The 22,770-nt window shown below is 35.7% G+C and overlaps 1 protein-coding gene across 2 annotated transcripts; it reads left to right on the top strand.

The window, feature by feature from the left end:
• Positions 1–786: 786 nt before the first annotated feature.
• On the top strand, positions 787–22,242 carry LOC101117151 (natural killer cells antigen CD94-like). 2 transcript variants are annotated; one of them, XM_060414224.1, is made up of 7 exons: positions 787–872; positions 7,453–7,548; positions 10,114–10,212; positions 10,700–10,771; positions 11,349–11,500; positions 12,399–12,526; positions 21,959–22,242. In XM_060414224.1, exons 2-7 carry the CDS (start codon positions 7,455–7,457, stop codon positions 22,083–22,085), a joined length of 672 nt encoding a protein of 223 aa, XP_060270207.1. In that variant the 5' UTR covers positions 787–872; positions 7,453–7,454; the 3' UTR covers positions 22,086–22,242. The 2 variants fall into 2 exon arrangements, with proteins under 2 accessions (XP_060270207.1, XP_004006917.2); XM_004006868.6 differs by lacking the exon at positions 787–872 and adding an exon at positions 5,512–5,696.
• The last annotated feature ends 528 nt before the right edge of the window (positions 22,243–22,770 follow it).

Raw genomic sequence — 22,770 nt, 5'->3', positions numbered from 1 at the left:
AGTGACTAAGCACAGCACAACATGTGGTCTGCTAACTTGGGAAGTTCCATCCTCATTTTTCTGAAAAGAATACTTTCAATAATTTTTCTGTCTCACTCTTTTGGAATGAAGATAAGGACTTTTAAAAAAGTGTAGAGCTGAAAAAGCATACAACAATTTGCTCATATATATTATATGTAATATTGTGACATTATGGGAAATGCATGTTTGGTCTCTCTCCCTGGTACCTGAGACTTTTTAAAACCTTCATAATTTCCTGTGTGAAGAGTGAAAGGAGCATCTTTTGTGGTTTATAATAAGCCCGTTGCAACCATTTTTAAAGTTATACCCTTCTTTAACTCTTGAAGAACCAGGATTGGTTGCCTAAGGAGCCAACCATAGGATTAGAGAGTTGGAACTTTCAGTCCCAACTCAGAAGGACAGGGAAGGGAGAAGGGCTGATAATGAACTAAGTTGCCAATAGCCAGTGATTTAATCAACCATGCCTACATGATGATGCCTCCACAAAAACCCGAAGCAAAAGGATTTAGAGAAGTTCTGGATTGGTAAACACATCCATATGCTGGGAGGGTGGTGCAAGTGCCCAGAGAGGGCATAGAAACTCTCAGGCCTTCACACATACCCTGTCCTGTATATTTCCTCCACTCAGCTGTCACTGAGTGAAACTGAGTCGTCCTAAAACCAACTTCCCTTCCTGAATTAATGATTAATCTTCCTGTCCAAAATTTTATTCTCTTTCTTGTCTTCCCTGACCTCAGTTCTATGCTGCTGCTGCTGCTAAGTCGCTTCAGTCGTGTCTGACTCTGCAACCCCATGGACTGCAGCCTACTGAGCTCCCCCGTCCCTGGGATTCTCCAGGCAAGAACACTGGAGTGGGTCAATTCTATGCTAACTGAACGCTAATCAACCAAAGTCAAGTGATTAAAATTGCTGTTGTCGATAATATCATTCCTGTACTATAGTTGCTTCTTTTAAAATATTTATTTCTTCATTTTTGTGCACTGGATCTTTGCTGCTTTGTGTGGGCTTTCTCTAGTTGCTGCAGGCAGGAAATTATGAAGGTTTTCTCTTTGTTGCAATACATGGGCTTCTCATTGCAGTGGCTTTCTTGTTGTGGAGCACAGACTCTAGGGCATGCGGGCTTCAGTAGCTGCATAATGTGGGCTCAGAAGTTGCAGCTTGCTGGCTCTAGTGCATAGGCTCTGTAGTTGTGTTGCGTGAGCTTAGTAATTCTGCAGTATGTGGAATCTTCCTGGACCAGGGATTGAACACGTGTCCCCTGTTTTGGCAGGTAGACTCTTATCATCAACATATGAACTTGTTGCTTTCTAACTGTGGTGTTGGAGAAGACTCTTGAGAGAGTCCCTTGGACAGCAAGGAGATCAAAACAGTCAATTCTCATAGAAATCAACCCTGAATATTCATTGGAAGGACTGATGCTCAAGCTGAAGCTCCAATACTTTGGCCACCTGATGCGAAGAGCTGACTCACTGGAAAAGACCCTGATGCTGGGAAAGATTTAGGCCAAGAGGAGAAGAGGATGATAGAGGATGAATTGGTTGGATGGCATCATCAACTAAATGAACATGAGTTTGAGCAAACTCAGGGAGATAGTGAAGGACAGGGAAGCCTGGTGTGCTGCAGTTCATGGGGTCACAGAGTTGGACATGACTTAGCTACTGAACAACAACAATGTACAAGCTCTGGTTGTTTCTCCAGGTTACCATATAATCTAGTAAATCCACTACTGGGTATATATATATGAAAACTGTAACTTAAAATAATACATGCATCGCAATGTTCATAGCACCATTATTTATAGTAGCCAAGACATAGAACCAACCTGAGTGTCTGTCAGTAGACAACTGGATTAGGAAGATGTGGCATATATATGAATATTACTCAGCCATAAAAAGAAGGAAATACCATTTGTTTCAATGTGGATGGATCTAGATAATATTATGTTTAGTGAAATAAGTTAGAGAAAGACAAATGCTGTATGATATTACTTACATGTGTATTCTAAAAAAATAATACAAATGAATCTATATACAAAACAGATTCATAGATGTAGAAAACAAATTTTGTTATCAAAGGGGAATGGGAAGTGAGGAAGGACAATTTAGGAGTATGAAGTTAACAGATGCTAACTATATAAAATTGGTAAACAACAAGAATTCACTGTATAGCATAGGGAATTATATCCAATATCTTGTAATAATCTATAATGGAATATAAGCTGCAAAAAAATCCCCAAAACAAATCAATATGCTGTATGTCTGAAACTAACACATTGTAAATCAACTGTGCTTCAATTAAAAAAAAAAAACAACCCACCCTGTTTCTACTCACTTTGAATGAAACACATGCTTCTTACCAAAATTTAGCAACTTACTTCTTCATGAAATGGTTCCCTACTTCTTGTATTTTATTAGAGTCCAGAATTCTGAAAGAAATTGAGTTGGAAAAATTTTGCCAGCTTTGTCATTGATTTTGAGGTGTCAGTGTTTTAAAGTTTCTCTTCCTGCCATTTTCCTCCCTTAACACATGAATGGAACAAATATTATTTATTACCTATATACTAATAAATATGCCACAGAAGTATGTTTTTGTATTCTTAATAAATGCATGGTAACTTTCTTATAATATAATTTATCCCATTATACTACTTAAAGACATTTTAAATTTCCCCATTGAATTATAAATTCCCATTCTCTGAGCAATAGAAAATGTTTCCCTTTTTTGGCTTATTTTCACTGAATTCATTTCCAATGGAGGAATTCTGACTAAGAGAGAGTAAATTTTAAATACAATTTTCAAATACTGGTCTGATAGCATTTAATACCTGAATAGCAGAAGTTATTTCTAGTTAAACCATGTTTGCAAGGGAGATTAATTGAAGGTTTGTATCTTATTATAGTAGAGTTTTCTTTCTTTCTTTTATCTTAATTGATTGGTAATTCTGATTGACACTAAAAGTCTATGAATGTTCTATGTTCTCTGTCTTTTCACATATTACAAAACTGGATTCTCAAGACATAATTATTTATGCTTATTATTTGTAGGTTTTAATATATGCATATATTTCACTCCCTATTTATTTTCAATAATAAATTTAAAAATTAAATAAACATTTAAATAGTTGAGGTGGTCAAATATGCTTTTTCCTTTGAAATTTATTTTATCATTTTTTAGTGATAAAGTTCTCCTGCTTTCTTGGATTTATTTGATACTTTATTTTTCTTTTTTTCTATATTAATTATTCAGTTATAAAGAGGCTATTGCCCCTGTTTCCACATATTATTTATTTATCCAAATATATATATATATGTGTATATATATATATATATATATATATATATTCTTTCTACTTAGTATCTTGAAATATGTTCATTTTTCTGAGGGTGATGAAGAATGACCCAAGATTAACTACATAAAAATCTCTGAAAATATTAACAATGAAAAATGAGTATAAAACCTGGTGGCTCAGAGGTTAAAGTGTCTGCCTGCAAAGCGGGAGACCTGGGTTTGATCCCTAGGTTGGGAAGATCCCCTGGAGAAGGAAATGGCAACCCAGTCCAGTTTCTTGCCTGGAGAATCCCACTGAGGGAGGAGCCTGGTAGGCTATGGTCCACGAGGTTGCAAAGAGTCAGACAAGACTGAGCTACTTTACTTTAAGCTAAAATAATGCGACTGAACTGAACTGAATGTTAGAATTGTCAAAATGTTTTAAGTGTTTTCTATTCCACCAAGAGTAAAATTATTTTGAGAATATGAATTTTATATAAACGAGAATAATTCATTGATTAGTATTTGTCAGTTCAGTTCAGTCGTTCAGTCGTGTCCGACTCTTTGTGACCCCATGAATCACAGCACGTCAGGCCTCCCTGTCCATCACCAACTCCCAGAGTTCACTCAGACTCACGTTCATCGAGTCAGTGATGCCATCCAGCCATCTCATCCTCTGTCGTCCCCTTCTCCTCCTGCCCCCAATCCCTCCCAGAATCAGAGTCTTTTCCAATGAGTCAACTCTTCGCACGAGGTGGCCAAAGTACTGGAGTTTCAGCTTTAGCACCATTCCTTCCAAAGAAATCCCAGGGTTGATCTCCTTCAGAATGGACTGGTTGGATCTCCTTGCAGTCCAAGGGACTCTCAAGAGTCTTCTCCAACACCACAGTTCAAAAGCATCAATTCTTCAGCGCTCAGCCTTCTTCACAGTCCAACTCTCACATCCATACATGACTACTGGAAAAACCATAGCCTTGACTAGACAGACCTTAGTCGGCAAAGTAATGTCTCTGCTTTTGAATATGCTATCTAGGTTGGTCATAACTTTTCTTCCAAGGAGTAAGCGTCTTTTAATTTCATGGCTGCAGTCACCATCTGCAGTGATTTTGGAGCCCCCCAAAATAAAGTCTGACACTGTTTCCACTGTTTCTCCATCTATTTCTCATGGAGTATTTGCAGGTTTTTGTTTTTTTTTTTTTTTTAGTGACTATAGCTGATTAAAATTATTTGGGAATTAACCCCATGGACTGGAGCCTACCAGGTTCTTCCTTCCATGGGATTTTCCAGGCAAGAGTACTGGAGTGGGTTGCCATTGCCTTCTTCCATAAATAAATGAAGAGAATTGTGAAAATTGTGCATGCACCATCTAGTGATGAAAAATATTACTTACTCTCCGTCTAGTCAAGGCTATGATTTTTTCCTGTGGTCATGTATGGATATGAGAGTTGGACTGTGAAGAAGGCTGAGCGCCAAAGAATTGATGCTTTTGAATTGTGGTGTTGGGAGAAGACTCTTGAGAGTCCCTTGGACTGCAAGGAGATCCAACCAGTCCATTCTGAAGGAGATCAACCCTGGGATTTCTTTGGAAGGAATGATGCTAAAGCTGAAACTCCAGTACTTTGGCCACCTCATGAAAAGAGTTCACTCATTGGAAAAGACTCTGATGCTGGGACGGATTGGGGGCAGGAGAAGAAGGGGATGGCAAAGGATGAGATGGCTGGATGGCGTCACGGACTCGATGAACGTGAGTCTAAGTGAACTCTGGGAGATGGTGATGGACAGGGAGGCTTGGCATGCTGTGATTCATGGGGTCGCAAAGAGTCAGACACGACTGAGCGACTGAACTGAACTAAACTAGAATGGAAAGAGTTCATAAAGAGACATCACAAGTGTCTATAAATAATAGTTCCAAAATGGCATGTAAAATGTAAATATAAAATGAATGTAAAATGTAATAAAGCCCACTGGAAATAATCAAAAGCACTTGAAGCTACTTTTTTTTAAATGAAACAATAAATGATGCATTCATGTCTGTGACAAAGCAAGGGTTGAGTAAAACTGGTCTTTAGTGAAAATATGTTAGGTATCTTGTGTAATTCAAGGTAAGATCTGTGACATGCCCAATCTAGAGATGATACAGAGCTAAATTGAGCAGCAGTAAAACAGTTTCCTGTGTGGCTACATCCAGAGCACTCTTACTCTTGAATTCTGCTCTCACCTGTCAGAGTCTCTCATACAACAGGCAAAGGCATTATTAGCCTGTGTATTTCTTTTCTTGGCTTATTTTCTGGGCTCTTGATGATCAAAATTCTTAAATTCAAACTGCTGTGATAAAAGATAAGATTTCTTCTTCCGAGGATATATACACAGACGCTGCAAAAGTTCAGACGCTGTCTTCTAAAAATCAGGTATTTGTTAATTTCCCAGATTTCTATTGTTTCTCAACATGTATTTTTGGAATTTTGAGGGAATTTGGATCAAAGAAACTAAAGTTATAGATGCAAAAACAAAGTTGTATATCAATATATAGATACGTTTTAAAAATAATAATTTAATTTTATATGATTATATATAATTTTCAATCATATATATGCACATTTATATATCTCTATAAATATCATTTGGAAGAAAAGGAAATAAAAGTGTGAGTGACGGAGTGGGGAAAGAGAACAGAGAAGAAAGGAAGGGAGAAAGAATTGAAGAAAAGAGTGATGCTATAAGAGAAATCAGATGAGTTGGAATAAGGAAGTGATTTTAATTATTATCTAATTTTAGTAATTTCACTAATACTATTTAATATGACATTATTATTATTACTGATACTATTTAATTTCACATTTTATGATACCTTGACATTATTAATTGGTATAAAGTTGAGGTTTAGGGAAAATAAATGAGGAAATATAAAATTCTACCAGGGTAAAGCATAATTAGACATAATTAAACTATGCATAAATTGGATATATTATCCTTTAGTAAGGGCATAAAAATTTTTCACAAAGATTCCTATGAAATTTTCTAAAATGTTTAATCATGAAAAATATTTTTCAAATTTTTTCAAATTAAAGTTTAATACACACTTACTTTTTATACTTCATATATAAATCTAATAAACAATTACAGCAGTAGCAAAGGTAAATAAGATGTGTCAAGAAATTTGATGTATGGCAAAACAAACACAATATTGTAGAGTAATAAACCTCCAATTAAAATAAATAAATTTATATTAAAAATATGTTGGGGAGACATTAATGAAAGATAAGGTAAAAGGAGATAACTAATTGGATGGTGACAAGTGAAAAATAATGAGAAAAAATGGAAAAAGATGAATTGTTATTGGAGGATCTGGAAATTTTATTAAAGGTGGTAGAATTTGGTCTACAGATTCATTATGAGCAAATAGAGGAGGAAAATGTACTTGAGAAGGAAGAATTTGAGCAAAACATTGAAACTGGAGAAGTGCTTGTGGTATGTTGAGAAAGAACAAACGTGTCAGTGGAATTATGGGGAAAATGAAAATAGATTGAGTTGAAAGATGAGACTAGAAAGAAAGCAGGGACAGGTGAAACTGTGAAAGAATGGAAGTGCCAAGCTATAAGGATAAATTTTAGTCGAAAGAATTCAGTAAAGGCATCAGATCATCTTTTGCATTTTTACTTATAAATAAATGATAGTAACAGATTTGCAATTGTGAATAGGCAATATTTAAAAGGCCAAAAATAATATACCATAGCAACTACTTTGCATATGTGCTAAGTCGCTCAGCTGTGTCCAACTCTTTGTGACCCCATGGACTACAGCTCCCCAGGATCCTCTGTCCAGGGGATTTTCCCAGCAAGAATACTGTAGTGGGTTGCCATTTCAGCCTCCAAAGGATCTTCCTGACCCAGGGATTAGACCTGCTTCTCCTGCATTGGCAGGTGGATTCTTTACCACTGAGCCACTTGAGAAGTCCTACCAACTCATTAAGTAACAGTTAAAAATTAATATTTCTTCATTCTTAAAATATTTTCATATTTGTAATTGTATTCTAGTCAATCCATAGCTATTCAAATTCATTCCCAATATCATTTTATTCAATACCAATTTTACTTATGGATTTCACAATTTACATGAATTTAAAATGTAATTTTTGGTTCATTTTCTTGTATCTCTGCCTTTCAGTAATGAGTGAAGAAGCTGTAACTTACTCCGATTTGCTATTTCAACCATCGTCTCAGCCACAGAAGAGGCAAAGACTTGAAACTACCAAGAGAAAAGGTCTTTCATGTTTTCTACTTAAAAATATACGGAATTATTCATTATCAGGCCCATATGCACACACACATGAGCTAAATTTTTTTCTCTTACTAAACAAGGAAAATAAGTGCTTTTGAGGGAAGACTATATTTTTCCCCATGAGAGTCATCACTGTAACTATGTTGTAAACATAATATCAGCATTTTTAGAATGAGTGAAATGTTTGAGGATCGAAACATGTTGTTTATCACTTTCTATCATTTAAGATATCAACACTATATAGTAGGATATTTGAGAAATAGAGAAGTGAGCAAATGAAGAGATAATTTCTTTATTCAAACACAGTTGCTGTGATTCAGGGACTATTTTTCTTGTTTTCCTGGTTTGTGTATTTGCTGGCATAGTGTGTTCAAAGTATACTTTCTCAAGTGCCATGCTTCTTGATACACAAACGCCAATGTTATTACTTTACTGGTGCATATGATTATATGGAGTTCAATGATATATCTTCTTAGCATTTAAAATTTGCTTTCATTTGTACTTCTCCTGTTGCTAATTTGCAGTCTTCATATGTTTTAAATCAATATGTGGAATGATTAGAAGTGAGCTGTATATCAGTGTGCTAGTTCTATTTTATCTTACATAAAACGGATATTCAATACTTTGGCTAAGATGTATTATTTTAACAAGGACTTCAATTGATTATTTCCAGTTTTTTTAGATTGTTAATTACTACAGTATGGTTTATGATATACAGATTCACCATGAGGTTAATGAAGAACTATTTTTAAATTTTGCTTAATATATTCTTAACAAATTTTTAAAGACCCCTTAATATCTAATACACTCTGCTTTTATAGATTCAGAAATTGTCTTCTTTTTAAAATTCTGATGAACAATTCATCTTACCAGTGTCTATACTTCTTATCAATGCAGTTACTAATAGATTTGTATGGGGAAATCTACTGGTTTGGGAAAACTTTATTAATGATATTATTAATTGTATGTATGTGCATAAGTATGTATAAAATGACATACTTCACCACAGTTCATATTTTGCCATGGATCAAATAGAATGACTTAGAGTCATTATCATGTCTTTTTAAGTTTATTTTTACCTAACAAAGCTTCTTAGATTTTCACTGTGAAAGAACTTTATAGTTCTTTCATAGATGGAAATCAATTACCAAAAAACTCCACAAGGTAAGTTTCATGCTTATACCCAATATAAAAATATAAACAGAGACATGATGGTTAAATGTTCTGGAGATTAGAGTATGTAATTGATGGAAATCAATTTTTAGCTGAAAAGACCCAGACTTTTTCTTTTTCTGATGACAACAGGTGGATTTTCTGTCCCTTCCTCTGTGGCATGTATCCTGTATTGGTGGATTTTATGTGTGAGGAAGTTTCTTCTCTCTGCCCCAGCTAAGGTCTTCTGCTTTGTACAATTTCAGGATTTTGGGAAGAAGCTGGTTTTCTGTCTCTTCTCTAGAAGCAGATGGCTTTTGCCTACTGCCAATGCAGGGTATAGGGTGGGCTTGTTTTTTAGTAGCTAAGTTGTGTCTGATTCTTCACGACCTCATGGGCTGCAGCTCGCCAGGCTTCCCTGTGCTTCACTACCTTCTGGAGCTTGCTCAAACTCATGTCTATTGAGTTAGTGATGCCATCCAACCATCTCATCCTCTGTTGTACCCCTCTCCTCCTGCCTTTAGTCTTTCCCAGCATCAGGGTCTTTTCCAATGTGTCTACTCTTTGCATCAAGTGGCCAAAGTATTGAAACTTCAGCTTCATCATCAGTCCTTCCAATGCATATTGATTTCCTTTAGAACTGATTGGTTTGATCGCCTTGCTGTCTGAGGGACTCTCAAAAGTTTTCTCCATCACCACAATTTGAAAGCATCAGTTCATAGTCCTTCAGCCTTCTTTGTGGTCCAACTCACATATCCATACGACTACTGGAAAAACCATAGCTTTGACTAGATGGACCTTTGTCGGCAAAGTAATGCCTCTGCTTTTTAATACACTATCTAGGTTTGTCATAGCTTTATAGGTTTCTCAGGAGGCTGGTAAGGTGATCTGGTATTCCTATCTCTTTAAGAATTTTCTACAGTTTGTTGTGATTCATACAGTCAAAGGCTTTAGTTTAGTCAATGAAGCAGAAGTAGATGTTTTTCTGGAACACCTTTGCTTTTTCTATGATACAACAGATATTGGCAGTTTGATCTCTGATTCCTCTGCCTTAAAGTCTGCTTTTAGCCTTGAAGATTTGTTGAAATTCTTCACTCTCATATGGCTGCCACTTTTCCTCCTATGCTTTGCCAAAGGTGAAGTAGAGTTTGCGTGCTGTCTTTCCGTAAAATCGGGGCTTTATCTCTTTAGAATTCAGATCACCTGATCACTTTATCAGTTCAGCTGCCTCATTCCCTCAATATGAGTTATGATTTTGTAGATTGCCTTCCTTTTCTCTATTTTTAGGATGTGAGCTACATTGCTGTAGAGTTTACTGCACCTAAAACAGAAGCAGAACTCTGAATAAACATTTAACGTTGATGTTACAAGATGTATTCATCTCTCTCTATATAGGTCACCCTATTCCACATTCTTTATGGAAATATGTTGCTGTGTCTCTGTGGATCATTTGCCTGGGGCTTCTTCTGTCTGTTGGATACTTGGTCACTGAGTGTGAGTCAAAATATGAAATATTTCATTATTCACATAGTGAAATATGTTGAAGATAATACATCATTTTGATCAGCTCTATTTCTTAACAAAGTAAATATTCTCTGCACAAAAGTTAATTTCTTAGAGACATATAAAAATGTCCATTTTTAAGCGTATCGAGAACATTACATACTGCCTTACTATTTGTTCTCATGTTTCCTTTACCAGAAATACCTTTAAATTTTTTTTTTCTCTGTGAAAAAGCTTTCTTACACTGTTATCAGAACAATATTTCTTTCTTCTTTGATTTATGGCTGTGTAAACTTGTTGTATGTGTACTATAATTCGATTTTATGATTATGACTTTATTACATTTAAGTTCTTTGAAGTAAATAATGCTTCATTCATCATTTTTTGTAGCTCTGAATTTAGCACAATGTTTTACCTATAAAAATGTGTCACATTTTTCTTTTTGAGTTTAAAACTGACCTTTCTGAGTTCTCTTCAGTGAATAAAAAGCCATTTCAACCAGAAGGATGTCCAGGAAATAGCTCCTCCAACAAGGAAACAAATAAAACAGGTAATTTTGGTATAATTTTATTTGCAAGTGATAAGAGACAATTAACTTTTGTTTAATGTATGTAACTGGATATGTGTAAATAGATATATGTCAAATCTATTAAGACTCAAATGATGATGGCACTATTAAATGACAACCTGAAGTTAAATAAAATATTTCCATAAGGTATCATCATTTTGGGGCTCATCTATATGATTTCATTTATGTATTTCTTATTGTCTTATTTTCGAAACTTACAGCTTTTTAAAGATAATTATATACATATTTTATTTTCATGTGAAAACAAAGAAAGAATATTATGTTGATAATTTTAATAGTCATATACACTGGATAGGTTTCCTGACACATTTCTAATTTTGTCATTAAAAATTATTTCCTAATATACAGCTTATGACTCTAAATGTTTTCAATGAACTGAGTTATTAAGATAAATTTAACACTAAATTTAAGTGCACACAACATATAATGTAAAAATAAAAAAGTGTTTTTGCTTGTAGATGGTAGATTTGCTATGTCAACCTACAGACGTGATTTGCACTGATGGAAATAATTCAGTTATATTTTAAATTTTTAATAGTTTGGAAATACCATACTTGTTCAAGCAACTGGCATCAGTATGGAGAAAACTGCTACTATTTTTCAAGAAACATTTTTCCTTGGAAAGAATGTCACCATTATTGCACTAATTTACATTCTGAATTTCTTAAGTTGAATTCTGAAGAAGAGATGGTAAGGACAAGATTTTGTTTTATAAATTTTGGTATCAGAAAATTTTAGGATGACAACAATCACTAAGGTTTTGTATTCTTCTGAATTACTTTCCATACTGTAGTCACCAGACTCTCTGCAATTTGTAATTTTGAATGTGTACTTCAGTAAAACCTGAGTGGTTTTCCTCTAGCACTTGGGGTAAAGTCTAAGTAAAATGTAGACAAGATCACTTGTACTCTGATTTCTGCCTGTTTCTCTATCTTCTTCTGTTGTTAGGGACACTCCATCACACTGTTCTAAGGAAAGTGTGCCATGGTCTCCAACTGTATTGAAGTTATTGAGATTGATCATGGTCCCCTTATGCTCTTTTATGTCCTTGTTCTGTTTACCTGTGACAAATTTTATTTCCTCTACCTCCTATCCCAAACTATCATCTCTCAGTTAATACATCTTGTTTTAAGATTTTAGCTTACTAAACGATCCACTTGGAAAACATCCTTAGTTCACTAAAATCTGTTTAAATTTCCTGTTAATTATTTCTCTCCTTCAATCCTGTATTTCTGTTCTTCTACCATGTGTCACTACTGCTTATTACATAAGTCAATGAATATTATTCATTTTTTCAGTGCCTAATTTGAGCAACTACAGTTTTAAGATTTTATGCTTACTTTTACAACTCATGACTTAAGAAAATGACTAGAGTAAAATATGTACCAAAAAAATACTCAGTGACTAAGTTATTAGCTCTGAGCATCCAGGTTATGGCTGAAGAGTTTAGGGTTAATCCCTCCAGATTCTTTCAATATAAAGAAGAGAGAATCCAAAGAGAAGTAAAATATGCATATTTAAACTATTATATTCCTCTTTTGCAAGAAAAGTTCCACTTTTTTATTTACTTTCCTCTTTCTCTCTGCAGAATTTTATAAGAAAATTGTCAAAAATGCAATGTGGTTTGCAAAAAGAAAAGTTTTCAATTAGTTTATACTACAACAATGAACGACTGAACTGGGTTTGGCTAGATGATACAAAACTTACCCTGAACAAGTAAGTCTCTTGCTGTTTTAAAATTTCAGTACCAAACAATATTATTTTCTTCCATATAGAAATATTTAATGTGGATCTGGGTAGCATTTATAACAGACGCACCTGTAAGAAATCAATAAGTAAAAGATAGGAAAGATGGAAAGCAAGGCGTAAAATACTTAGTAACATACTAAATACTATACTAAGTTAAATATGTTCCTTTCAAAGCTCATTGAAATTGCTTATTGAAATATAATTATTTTGCAGTTTAATAAAAGGCAATTGAATAAATAAATTTGCATAAGATTACAAAGTGAGTATGCTTCAGATTTGTCATTTTAATTTCAGTGTAGTTTGCCTGACTGAAAGATGTGCATGTATTGAAATTTTCTTAAAATGTGCTCTCTAATTCTCTAGGACTCACCTAGTGTACTTTGTATAGTTTGCTGTCATAAAAAAATCACTACAAACTGGGTAGCTTAACACAACAGAAATTTATTCTCTCAAGCAGAGGGAACAGAGGTTTGAAATCAAGATCTTGGTAGAATTGGTTCTTTACTGGAAAGATCCTTTGTCTGAAGGAGCTTGCTAAACTTTTCCAGAGAGAAAGATAACTGTTGTTGATGATTAAAACAATTTTTTGTTCTGTAAATACTGTGGAACTTGTTTATAAAAATGTTACTGTATAAAAGAAATACAGTAAATTTTCATGAAAATACAAGATATTCTGCCAATCCTTGGCATCATTTAAAGACAAGTCAGCCCTCTGTATCTGTGGGTTCTGAATTCTCAAGTTCAATCAACCATGTAGACACAGAGGACTGCCTGGGATTTGAGCATCTGTGGACTATGATATGTTGGGGATTCTAGAAGAATCTCCCCACTCTCCACATCCTGGGTACAAAGAGAAAACTGTCTATACCTCCAACTTCCTTTGCTCCTTCTCTGCATCTCTCTGTGTATGTTGCTCTCCCATAAGGATATTCTTATTGGATTTAGGGTAAAATCCAATATGGTTTCATCATGATAGAAGTCATTTTTTTCTATTTTTAATTTATTTATTTATTAAAATTTAAAAACAAATCTATTTATTTTTAATTAAGGATAATTGCTTTACAGAATTTTCTGTCAAACCTCTGCATGAATCAGCCATAGGTATACATATATCCCCTCCCTCTTGAAGCTCCCTCCCATCACCCTGCCCATCGCACCCCTGTAGGTTGATACAGACACCCTGTTTGAGTTCCCTAAGACATACAGCAAATTCCCATGGGCTATCTATTTTCCATATGGTAATGTAAGTTTCCATGTTACTCTTTCCATACATCTCACCCTCTCCTCCACTCTCCCCATGTCTGTAAGTCTGTTCTTTATGTCTGTTTCTCCATTGCTGCCCTGCAAATAAATTCTTCAGTACTATCTTTCTAGATTCTGTATATATGTGTTAGTATGAAATATTTATCTTTCTGTTTCTGGCTTACTACACTCTGTATAATAGGCTCTAGGTTTGTCCACCTCATTAGAATGGACTCAAATGCATTTCTTTATGGCTGAGTAATATTCCATTGTGTATATGTACCACTACTTTATCCATTTATCTGTTGATGGACATCTAGGTTGCTTCCATGTTCTAGCCATTGTAAATAGTGCTGTAGTGAATATTGGGGTACATGTGTCATTTTCAATTTTGGTTTCCTCAGGGTATATGCCTAGGAGTGGGAAGGCAGGGTCATATGGTGGTTTTATATCTAGTTTTTAAAGGAAACTCCATACCGCCTTTCATAATGGCTGTATCAATTTACACTCCCACCAACAGGGCAAGAACTTTCCTTTTCTTCACATCCTCTCCAGCAGTTATTATTTGTAGACTTTTTGATGATGGCCATTCTGACCAGTGTAAGGTGATATCTCATTGTAGTTTGTGGGTTTTTTTTTTTAGTTTTTTATTTTTTAAATTTTAAAATCTTTAATTCTTACATGCGTTCCCAAACATGAACCCCCCTCCCACCTCCCTCCCCATAACATCTCTCTGGGTCATCCCCATGCACCAGCCCCAAGCATGCTGTATCCTGCGTCAGACATAGACTGGCGATTCAATTCTTACATGATAGTATACATGTTAGAATGCCATTCTCCCAACTCATCCCACCCTCTCCCTCTCCCTCTGAGTCCAAAAGTCCGTTATACACATCTGTGTCTTTTTTCCTGTCTTGCATACAGGGTCGTCATTGCCATCTTCCGAAATTCCATATATATGTGTTAGTATACTGTATTGGTGTTTTTCTTTCTGGCTTACTTCACTCTGTATAATCGGCTCCAGTTTCATCCATCTCATCAGAACTGATTCAAATGAATTCTTTTTAATGGCTGAGTAATACTCCATTGTGTATATGTACCACAGCTTTCTTATCCATTCATCTGCTGATGGACATCTAGGTTGTTTCCATGTCCTGGCTATTATAAACAGTGCTGCGATGAACATTGGGGTACATGTGTCTCTTTCAATTCTGGTTTCCTCGGTGTGTATGCCCAGCAGTGGGATTGCTGGGTCATAAGGTAGTTCTATTTGCAATTTTTAAGGAATCTCCACACTGTTCTCCATAGTGGCTGTACTAGTTTGCATTCCCACCAACAGTGTAGGAGGGTTCCTTTTCTCCACACCCTCTCCAGCATTTATTGCTTGCAGATTTTTGGATTGGTACTGGCACAAAGACAGACATATAGATCAATGGAACAAAATAGAAAGCCCAGAGATAAATCCACACACATATGGACACCTTATCTCATTGTAGTTTTGATTTGCATTTCTCTAATAATAAGTGATGTTGAGCATCTTTTCATGTGTTTGTTAGCCATCTCTATGTCTTCTTTGGAGAAATGTCTATTTAGGTCTTTTTCCCACTTTTTGATTGGGTTGTTTGTTTTTCTGGTATTGAGTTGTATGTGTTGCCTGTATACTTTGGAAATTAATCATTTGTCAGTTGTTCCATTTGCTATTATTTTCTCCCATTTTGAGGGTTTTCTTTTCACCTTGCTTATAATTTCATTTTGCTGTGCAAATCTTTTAAGTTTAATCAGGTTCCACTTGCTTACTTTTGTTTTAGTTTCCATTATTCTAGAAGGTGAGTCATAGAGGATTTTACTTTGATTTATGTCATCGAGTATTCTGCCTATGTTTTCCTCTAACACTTTTATAGTTTCTGGTCTTACATTTAGTCCTTTAACCCATTTTTAAGATGCAAAAACCATCAACAAAATTCTAGCAAACAGAATCCAACAACACATTAAAAAGATCATACACCTTGAGCAAGTTTGGTTTATTTCAGGGATGCAAGGATTCTTCAATATACACAAATCAATCAATATGATACACCATGTTGACAAATTGAAAAATAAAAACCATATAATAATCTCAATAGATGTAGAAAAAGCCTTTGACAAAATTTAACACCCATTTATGATTAAAACTCTTCAAAAGATGGGTGTAGAAGGAACCTACCTCAATGTAGTAAAGACCATATATGATAAGCTCATAGAAAACATAACTCTCAATGGTGAATAACTGTAAGCATTCCTCCTAAGATCAGGAATAAGACAAGGGTGTCCACTCTCACCACTATTATTCAACTTAGTTTTGGAAGTCCTAACTATAGCAATCAGAGAAGAAAAAGAAATAAAAGAATCCAGATCAGAAAAGAAGCAAAGCTCTCACTGTTTGCAGATGACATGATATTATACATAGAAAGTCCTAAAGATACTATCAGTAAATTACTAGAGCTAATCAGTGAATTTAGAAAAGTCACAGGATACAAAATCAATACACAGAAATCACTTACATTCCTATATACTAACAATAAAAGTCGGAAACAGAAATTAAGGAATCAATCCCATTCACAATTGCAACAAAAAGAATTAAATATCTAGAAATAAACCTACCCAAGGATGGACAGGGAGGCCTGGCATGCTGTGGTTCATGGGGTCACAAAGAGTCAGACACGACTGAGCAACTGAACTGAACTGAACTGAAGGAGACAAAAGAACTGTATACAGAAAATTATAAGGCACTGATGAAATAAATCAAAGATGACATAAATAGATGGAGGGATATTCCATGTTCCTGGGTAGAAAGAATCAATATTGTGAAAATGACTATATTGCCAAATGCAATATACAGATTCAGTGTGATCCCTATAAAATTACCAATGGTATTTTTCAGAGAACTAGAACAAAAAATTTCACAATTCATACGGAAACACAAAAAAACCCAAATAGCCAAAGTAGTCTTGAGAAAGAAGAATGAAGCTGGAGGAATCAACCTTCCAGGTTGAGATTATACTACAAAGTGACAGTCATCAAGACAGTATAATACTGGCACAAAAACAGAAACATAGGCCAACAGAACAAGACAGAAAGCCCAGAAATAAATCCATGCACCTATGGGTATCTTATTTTTGACAACGGAGGCAAGAATATACAATAGGGTAAAGATGACCTTTTCAATAAGTGATGCTGGGAAAACTGGATAGCTACATGTAAAAGAATGAAATTATAACACTTCCTAACACCATACACAGTAACCTCAGATATGCAGATGACACCACCCTTATGGCAGAAAGTGAAGAGGAACTAAACAGTCTCTTGATGAAAGTGAAAGAGGAGAGGGAAAAAGTTGGCTTAAAGCTCAACGTTCAGAAAACGAAGATCATGGCATCTGGTCCCATCACTTCATGGGAAATAGATGGAGAAGCAGTGGAAACAGTGTCAGACTTTTTATTTCTGGGCTCCAAAATCACTACAGATGGTGACTTTAGCCCATGAAATTAAAAGACACTTACTCCTTGGAAGGAAAGCTATGACCAACCTAGATAGCATATTGAAAAGCAGAGACATTACTTTGCCAACAAGGGTCCGTCTAGTCAAGGCTATGGTTTTTCCAGTAGTCATGGATGCGATGTGAGAATTGGATTGTGAAGAAAGCTGAGCGCTGAAGAATTGATGCTTTTGAACTGCGGTGTTGGAGAAGACTCTTGAGAGTCCCTTGGACTGCAAGGAGATCCAACCAGTCCATTCTGAAGGAGATTAGCCCTGGGTGTTCTTTGGAAGAAATGATGCTAAAGCTGAAACTCCGACACTTTGGCCACCTCATGTGAAGAGTTGACTCATTGGAAAAGACTCCGATGCTGGGAGGGATTGAGGGCAGGAGGAGAAGGGGACGACAGAGGATGAGATGGCTGGATGGAATCACTGCCTCGATGGACGTGAGTTTGAGTGAACTCCAGGAGTTGGTGATGGACAGTGAGGCCTGGCATGCTGCAATTCATGGGGTCGCAAAGAGTCGGACACGACTGAGCAACTGAACTGAACTGAACACCATACATAAAGATAAACTCAAAATGGATTAAAGACCTAAATGTTCAGTTCAGTTCAGTCACTCAGTTGTGTCCGACTTTTTGCATCCCCATGAACTGCAGCACGCCAATGTTCCTGTCCATCATCAACTCCCGGAGTCCACCCAAACCCATGTCCATTGAGTCAGTGATGCCATCCAACAATCTTATCCTCTGTCATCCCCTTCTCCTCTTGCCCTCATTCTTTCCCAGCATCAGGGTCTTTTCAAATGAATCAGCTCTTCGCATCAGGTGGCCAAAGTATCGGAGTTTCAGCTACAACATCAGTCCTTCCAATGATCACCCAGGACTGATCTCCTTTAGGATGGACTGGTTGGATCTCCTTGCAGTTCAAGGGACTCTCAAGAGTCTTCTTTAACACCACAGTTCAAAAGCATCAATTCTTCTGCACTCAGCTTTCTTTATAGTCCAACTCTCACATGCAAACATGACCACTGGAAAAACCATAGCCTTGACTAGACAGACCTTGGTTGGCAAAGTAATGTCTCTACTTTTTAATATGCTGTCTAGGATGGTCATAGCTTTCCTTCCAAGGAGTAGTGTCTTTTAATTTCATGGCTGCAATCACTATCTGCAGTGATTTTGGAGCCCAGAAATGCAAAGTCAGCCACTGTTTCCACTGTTTCCCCATCTATTTGCCACAAAGCAATGGGACCGGATGCCATTATGTTAGTTTTCTGACTGTTGAGCTTTAAGCCAACTTTTTCCCTCTCCTCTTTCACTTTCATCAGGAGGCTCTTTAGTTCATCACTTTCTCCCATAAGGGTGGTGTCATCTGCATATCTGATATTATTGATATTTCTCCTGGCAATCTTGATCCCAGCTTGTGCTTTCTCCAACTCAGCGTTTCTCATGATGTACTCTGCATATAAGTTAAATAAGTAGGGTGACAATATACAGCCTTAACATACTCCTTTTCTTATTTGAAACCAGTCTGTTATTCCATGTCCAGTCCTAATTGTTGTTTCTTGACCTGCATACAAATTTCTCAGGAGGCAGGTCAGGTGGTCTGGCATTCCCATCTCGTTCAGAATTTTCCACAGTTTATTGTGATCCACAGAGTCAAAGGCTTTGGCATAGTCAATAAAGCAGAAATAGTTGTTTTTCTGGAACTCCCTTGCTTTTTCCATGATCCAGTGGATGTTGGCAATTTGATCTCTGGTTCTTCTGTCTTTTCTAAAACCAGCTTGAACATCTGGAAGTTCATGGCTAACGTATTGCTGAAGCCTGGCTTGGAAAATTTTGAGTATTACTTTAGTAGCACGTGAAATGAGTGCAATTGTGCAGTAGTTTGAGCATTGTTTGGCATTGCCTTTCTTTGGGATTGGAATGAAAGCTGACCTTTTCCAGTCCTGTGGCTACTGCTGAGTTTTCCATATTTGCTGGCATAGTGAGTGCAGCACTTTCACAGCATCATCTTTCAAGATTTGAAATAGCTCAACTAGAATTCCATCACCTCCACTAGCTTTGTCCATAGTGATGCTTCCTAAGGCCCACTTGTCTTCACATTCCAGAATGTTGGGCTCTAGGTGAGTGATCTCAGCATCATGATTAACTGGGTCATGAAGGTCTTTTTTTTTTTTATAGTTCTTCTGTTTATTCTTGCCACATCTTCTTAATATCTTCTGCTTCTGTTAGGTCCCTACCATTTCTATCCTTTATTGAGCCCATCTTTGCATGAAATGTTCCCTTGGTATCTCTCATTTTCTTGAAGAGATATCTAGTCTTTTCCATTCTGTTGTTTTCTTCTATTTCTTTGCATTGATCGCTGAGGAAGGATTTCTTATCTCTCCTTCCCATTCTTTGGAACTCGGCATTCAAATGGGTATATCTTCCTTTTCCCCTTTGCTTTTCACTTACCTTCTTTTCACAGCTATTTTTAAGGTCTCCTCAGACAGCCTTTTTGCTTTTTTGCATTTCTTTTTCTTTGGGATATTCTTGATTCGTGTTTCCTGTACAATGTCATGAATAGCTACATGTAAAAGAATGAAATTAGAACACTTCCTAACATCATACACAAAGATGAACTCAAAATGGATTAAAGACATAAATGTAAATGCATGTATTTTTTAATTGAAGGGGATTTGCTTTACAGAATTGTCTTGGTTTCTGCCAAACATCAACATGAATCAGTCATAGCTATACAAATGTCCCTTCCCTCTTGAACCTCCTTTCCATCTACCTCCCCATCCATACCTCTATATATTTGCAGAACCCCAGTTTAAATTCCCTGAGTCATACAGCAAATTCCCATTGGCTATCTATTTTAAATATGGTAATGTAAGTTTCCATGTTACTCTCTTCATACATCCTACTCTCTCCTTTCTCCCTGTCTCCCCATGTCCATAAGTCTGTTCTCTATGTTTGTGACCTCATGGCACTAATCTTAATTGCATCTACAAAAAAGCTATTTCCAATTAAGAACACATTTTGAGTTCTGGATGGGCTTAAATTTTATTGATGAATTCTATTCAACCTTTGGCTTGGATCATGGCTCAGATGGTAAAGAATCTTCCTGCAATGCAGGAGACCTGGATTCAATTCCTGGGTCTGGAAGATCCCCTGGAGAAGGAAATGGCAAATCACTCCAGTATTCTTGCCTGGAGAATCCCATGGCCAGAGTAGCCTGGAAGGCTACAGTCCATGGGGTCACAAAGAGTCAGACATGACTGAATGACTAATATTTATTCAAGCTACTTCCTACACTCAAAAAAAGGATTTATGGGCCTCAATTCCCATGATTCATTAGGGTATCTGGAAGTGGAGATATAAAATATATACTAGTGCACATACACAATTGTGTAAAAACCAGTTTAGCAAGACCATGGGAAATACTGAACTGCCAATACTCTTGTTCCCCAGTTTTAAGCTCCACAGTTTAAAATATAGTAAGTAATTGATAGTGCAAGCTCTTAAGTGTCTTGGATTGATGTCTTGGCTCTGCCATTAGGATCATAGTCTTTTATCTAAACTTTCTGCTTTGGTTTCTATTCCATTTTCTATAAGATGTGATGAATAATAGAACCCACATTATAGCGTAGTTGTGAAAATACAGTAATTGATAAATTAAGCATGTGAAAAATGTATGGTTCTTTAAGAAAATAAAGTTATCTCTCCTTCCTCCTCCTCTTTCCTCTCCTACCCCAGATCTTAACAGTAAATTAATGTCAAATAAAATTTTAAATAGGTGAATCTAATTTAAAAATGTGATTTCAGGACTTCCCTGGTAGTTCAGTGGTTAAGACTCTGTGCTTCCACTGCAAGGCATATGGGTTTGATCCCTGGTTGGGGAACTAAGCTGTGTGCCATGTAGCTTGCCTAAAATTAATAATATAAAAGTAAATAAAATAAAATCTAAATTAAAATATTATTTCTACCATAAAATATTATGACTAAAATATGCAAGATTTCTTCTAATATATCCATTTTTAACAGACATGATTTTCTAACATAATTTGTGTTAAATTAAAATTTTGGATTTACTTAAAATTCTGAGTGATTATATATTCATTTCTAATTGCTGTAAATGCATGCCCCTTTTCAGGAATTATGTGATCTATTTCTTTAAATGTTTATAAATTTCTCTGATTCTCACTGACATATCCACATATTTAATCTTTTAAAACTATTTTCTAGACTTATTAGTAAAGAGGAATCTGATGTTTGCTCTGGGGTAGATTTTCCCAGGAGAGAATGAATTGTCATTAATGATTCATGACAATTTTTTTTACTCTATATATAATAAAATGTTTACCAAAACACTAATGTATAAACAAAATATAGTAGACCCCTGTGAAGATGGAAGATACTTTGAAATTATCTGAGGTCAAGAGATGAAAGTCAGAATTGAAGGCATTATTAACATCCCAATTCTAGATTTAATATTAAATTTCAGATGACAAAATATTCATTATTTTATTATTAGAGAACTGGGAAAATGATATTTCTACTTTTTTATAAGTATGTCAAAGTATTATGAATTTAAAAAGTACAATTGATACATAAAGCAATTTCAGAACTTAATGGAAAGTATTTTGTTTTCTAGGCTTCAACTTCCAGGACATGAGAATGCTAATAATAAATGTGCACACATAAAATACGGCCAGATAATTGCTGAAGATTGCCGTAGTAGTGGTTATTGTATCTGTAAGAAGACAATATATTCAGATTAGATAAAGTGCCTGAGATTTTCCAGTGAGATGACCTCAACTATGTAAAAACGTGTTTATCTAAAAATAGATGTCATTAACCATTGACGTCTATATGTTATTCTTTAACTTTAATCCATAATTTGCAACAGGATTGATACAATAAACAGTATTTTAGTAACATTGGATAATTGCTTTTTAATTTCTAAGTTGTGTTTGACTCTTTTGTGACCCCATGGACTGTGGTCTGCCAGGCTCCTTTGTCCATGGGATTTCCCAGGCAAGAATACTGGAGTGGGCTGCCATTTCCTTCTCCAGAGATCTTCCTGACCCACAAATCAGACTCACGTCTCCTGCATTCCAAGCACATTCTTTACCACTGACCCACAGGGAAAGCTCAACATTGGATAGTATAGAGAAAATAAAAAATATGAGGGAACATTATTGAGATAGAAGTATGAAGGAAATTCCTCTATTACTGGGAAAGAGATACTAAATAAATCAAGTTTTATTCAGGTCTTCCAGTACTTTCAAAATAAATTTTATCACTTTAGCCTTATGCTTTTAATTTTATATAAAACACAATTCTTTCTTTGCCTTATTATGGTCATCTATCAGAGAAATAGTTAAGTAAGAAGACCCCGATGCTGGGAAAAATTGAAGGTAGGAAGAGAAAGAGACAACAGAGGATGAGATGGTTGGATGGCAT

The sequence above is a fragment of the Ovis aries genome, chromosome 3 (genome assembly GCF_016772045.2).
Source record: "Ovis aries strain OAR_USU_Benz2616 breed Rambouillet chromosome 3, ARS-UI_Ramb_v3.0, whole genome shotgun sequence".
Lineage (NCBI taxonomy): Eukaryota > Metazoa > Chordata > Mammalia > Artiodactyla > Bovidae > Ovis > Ovis aries.
This window is presented reverse-complemented; position numbering and strand designations above follow the sequence as displayed.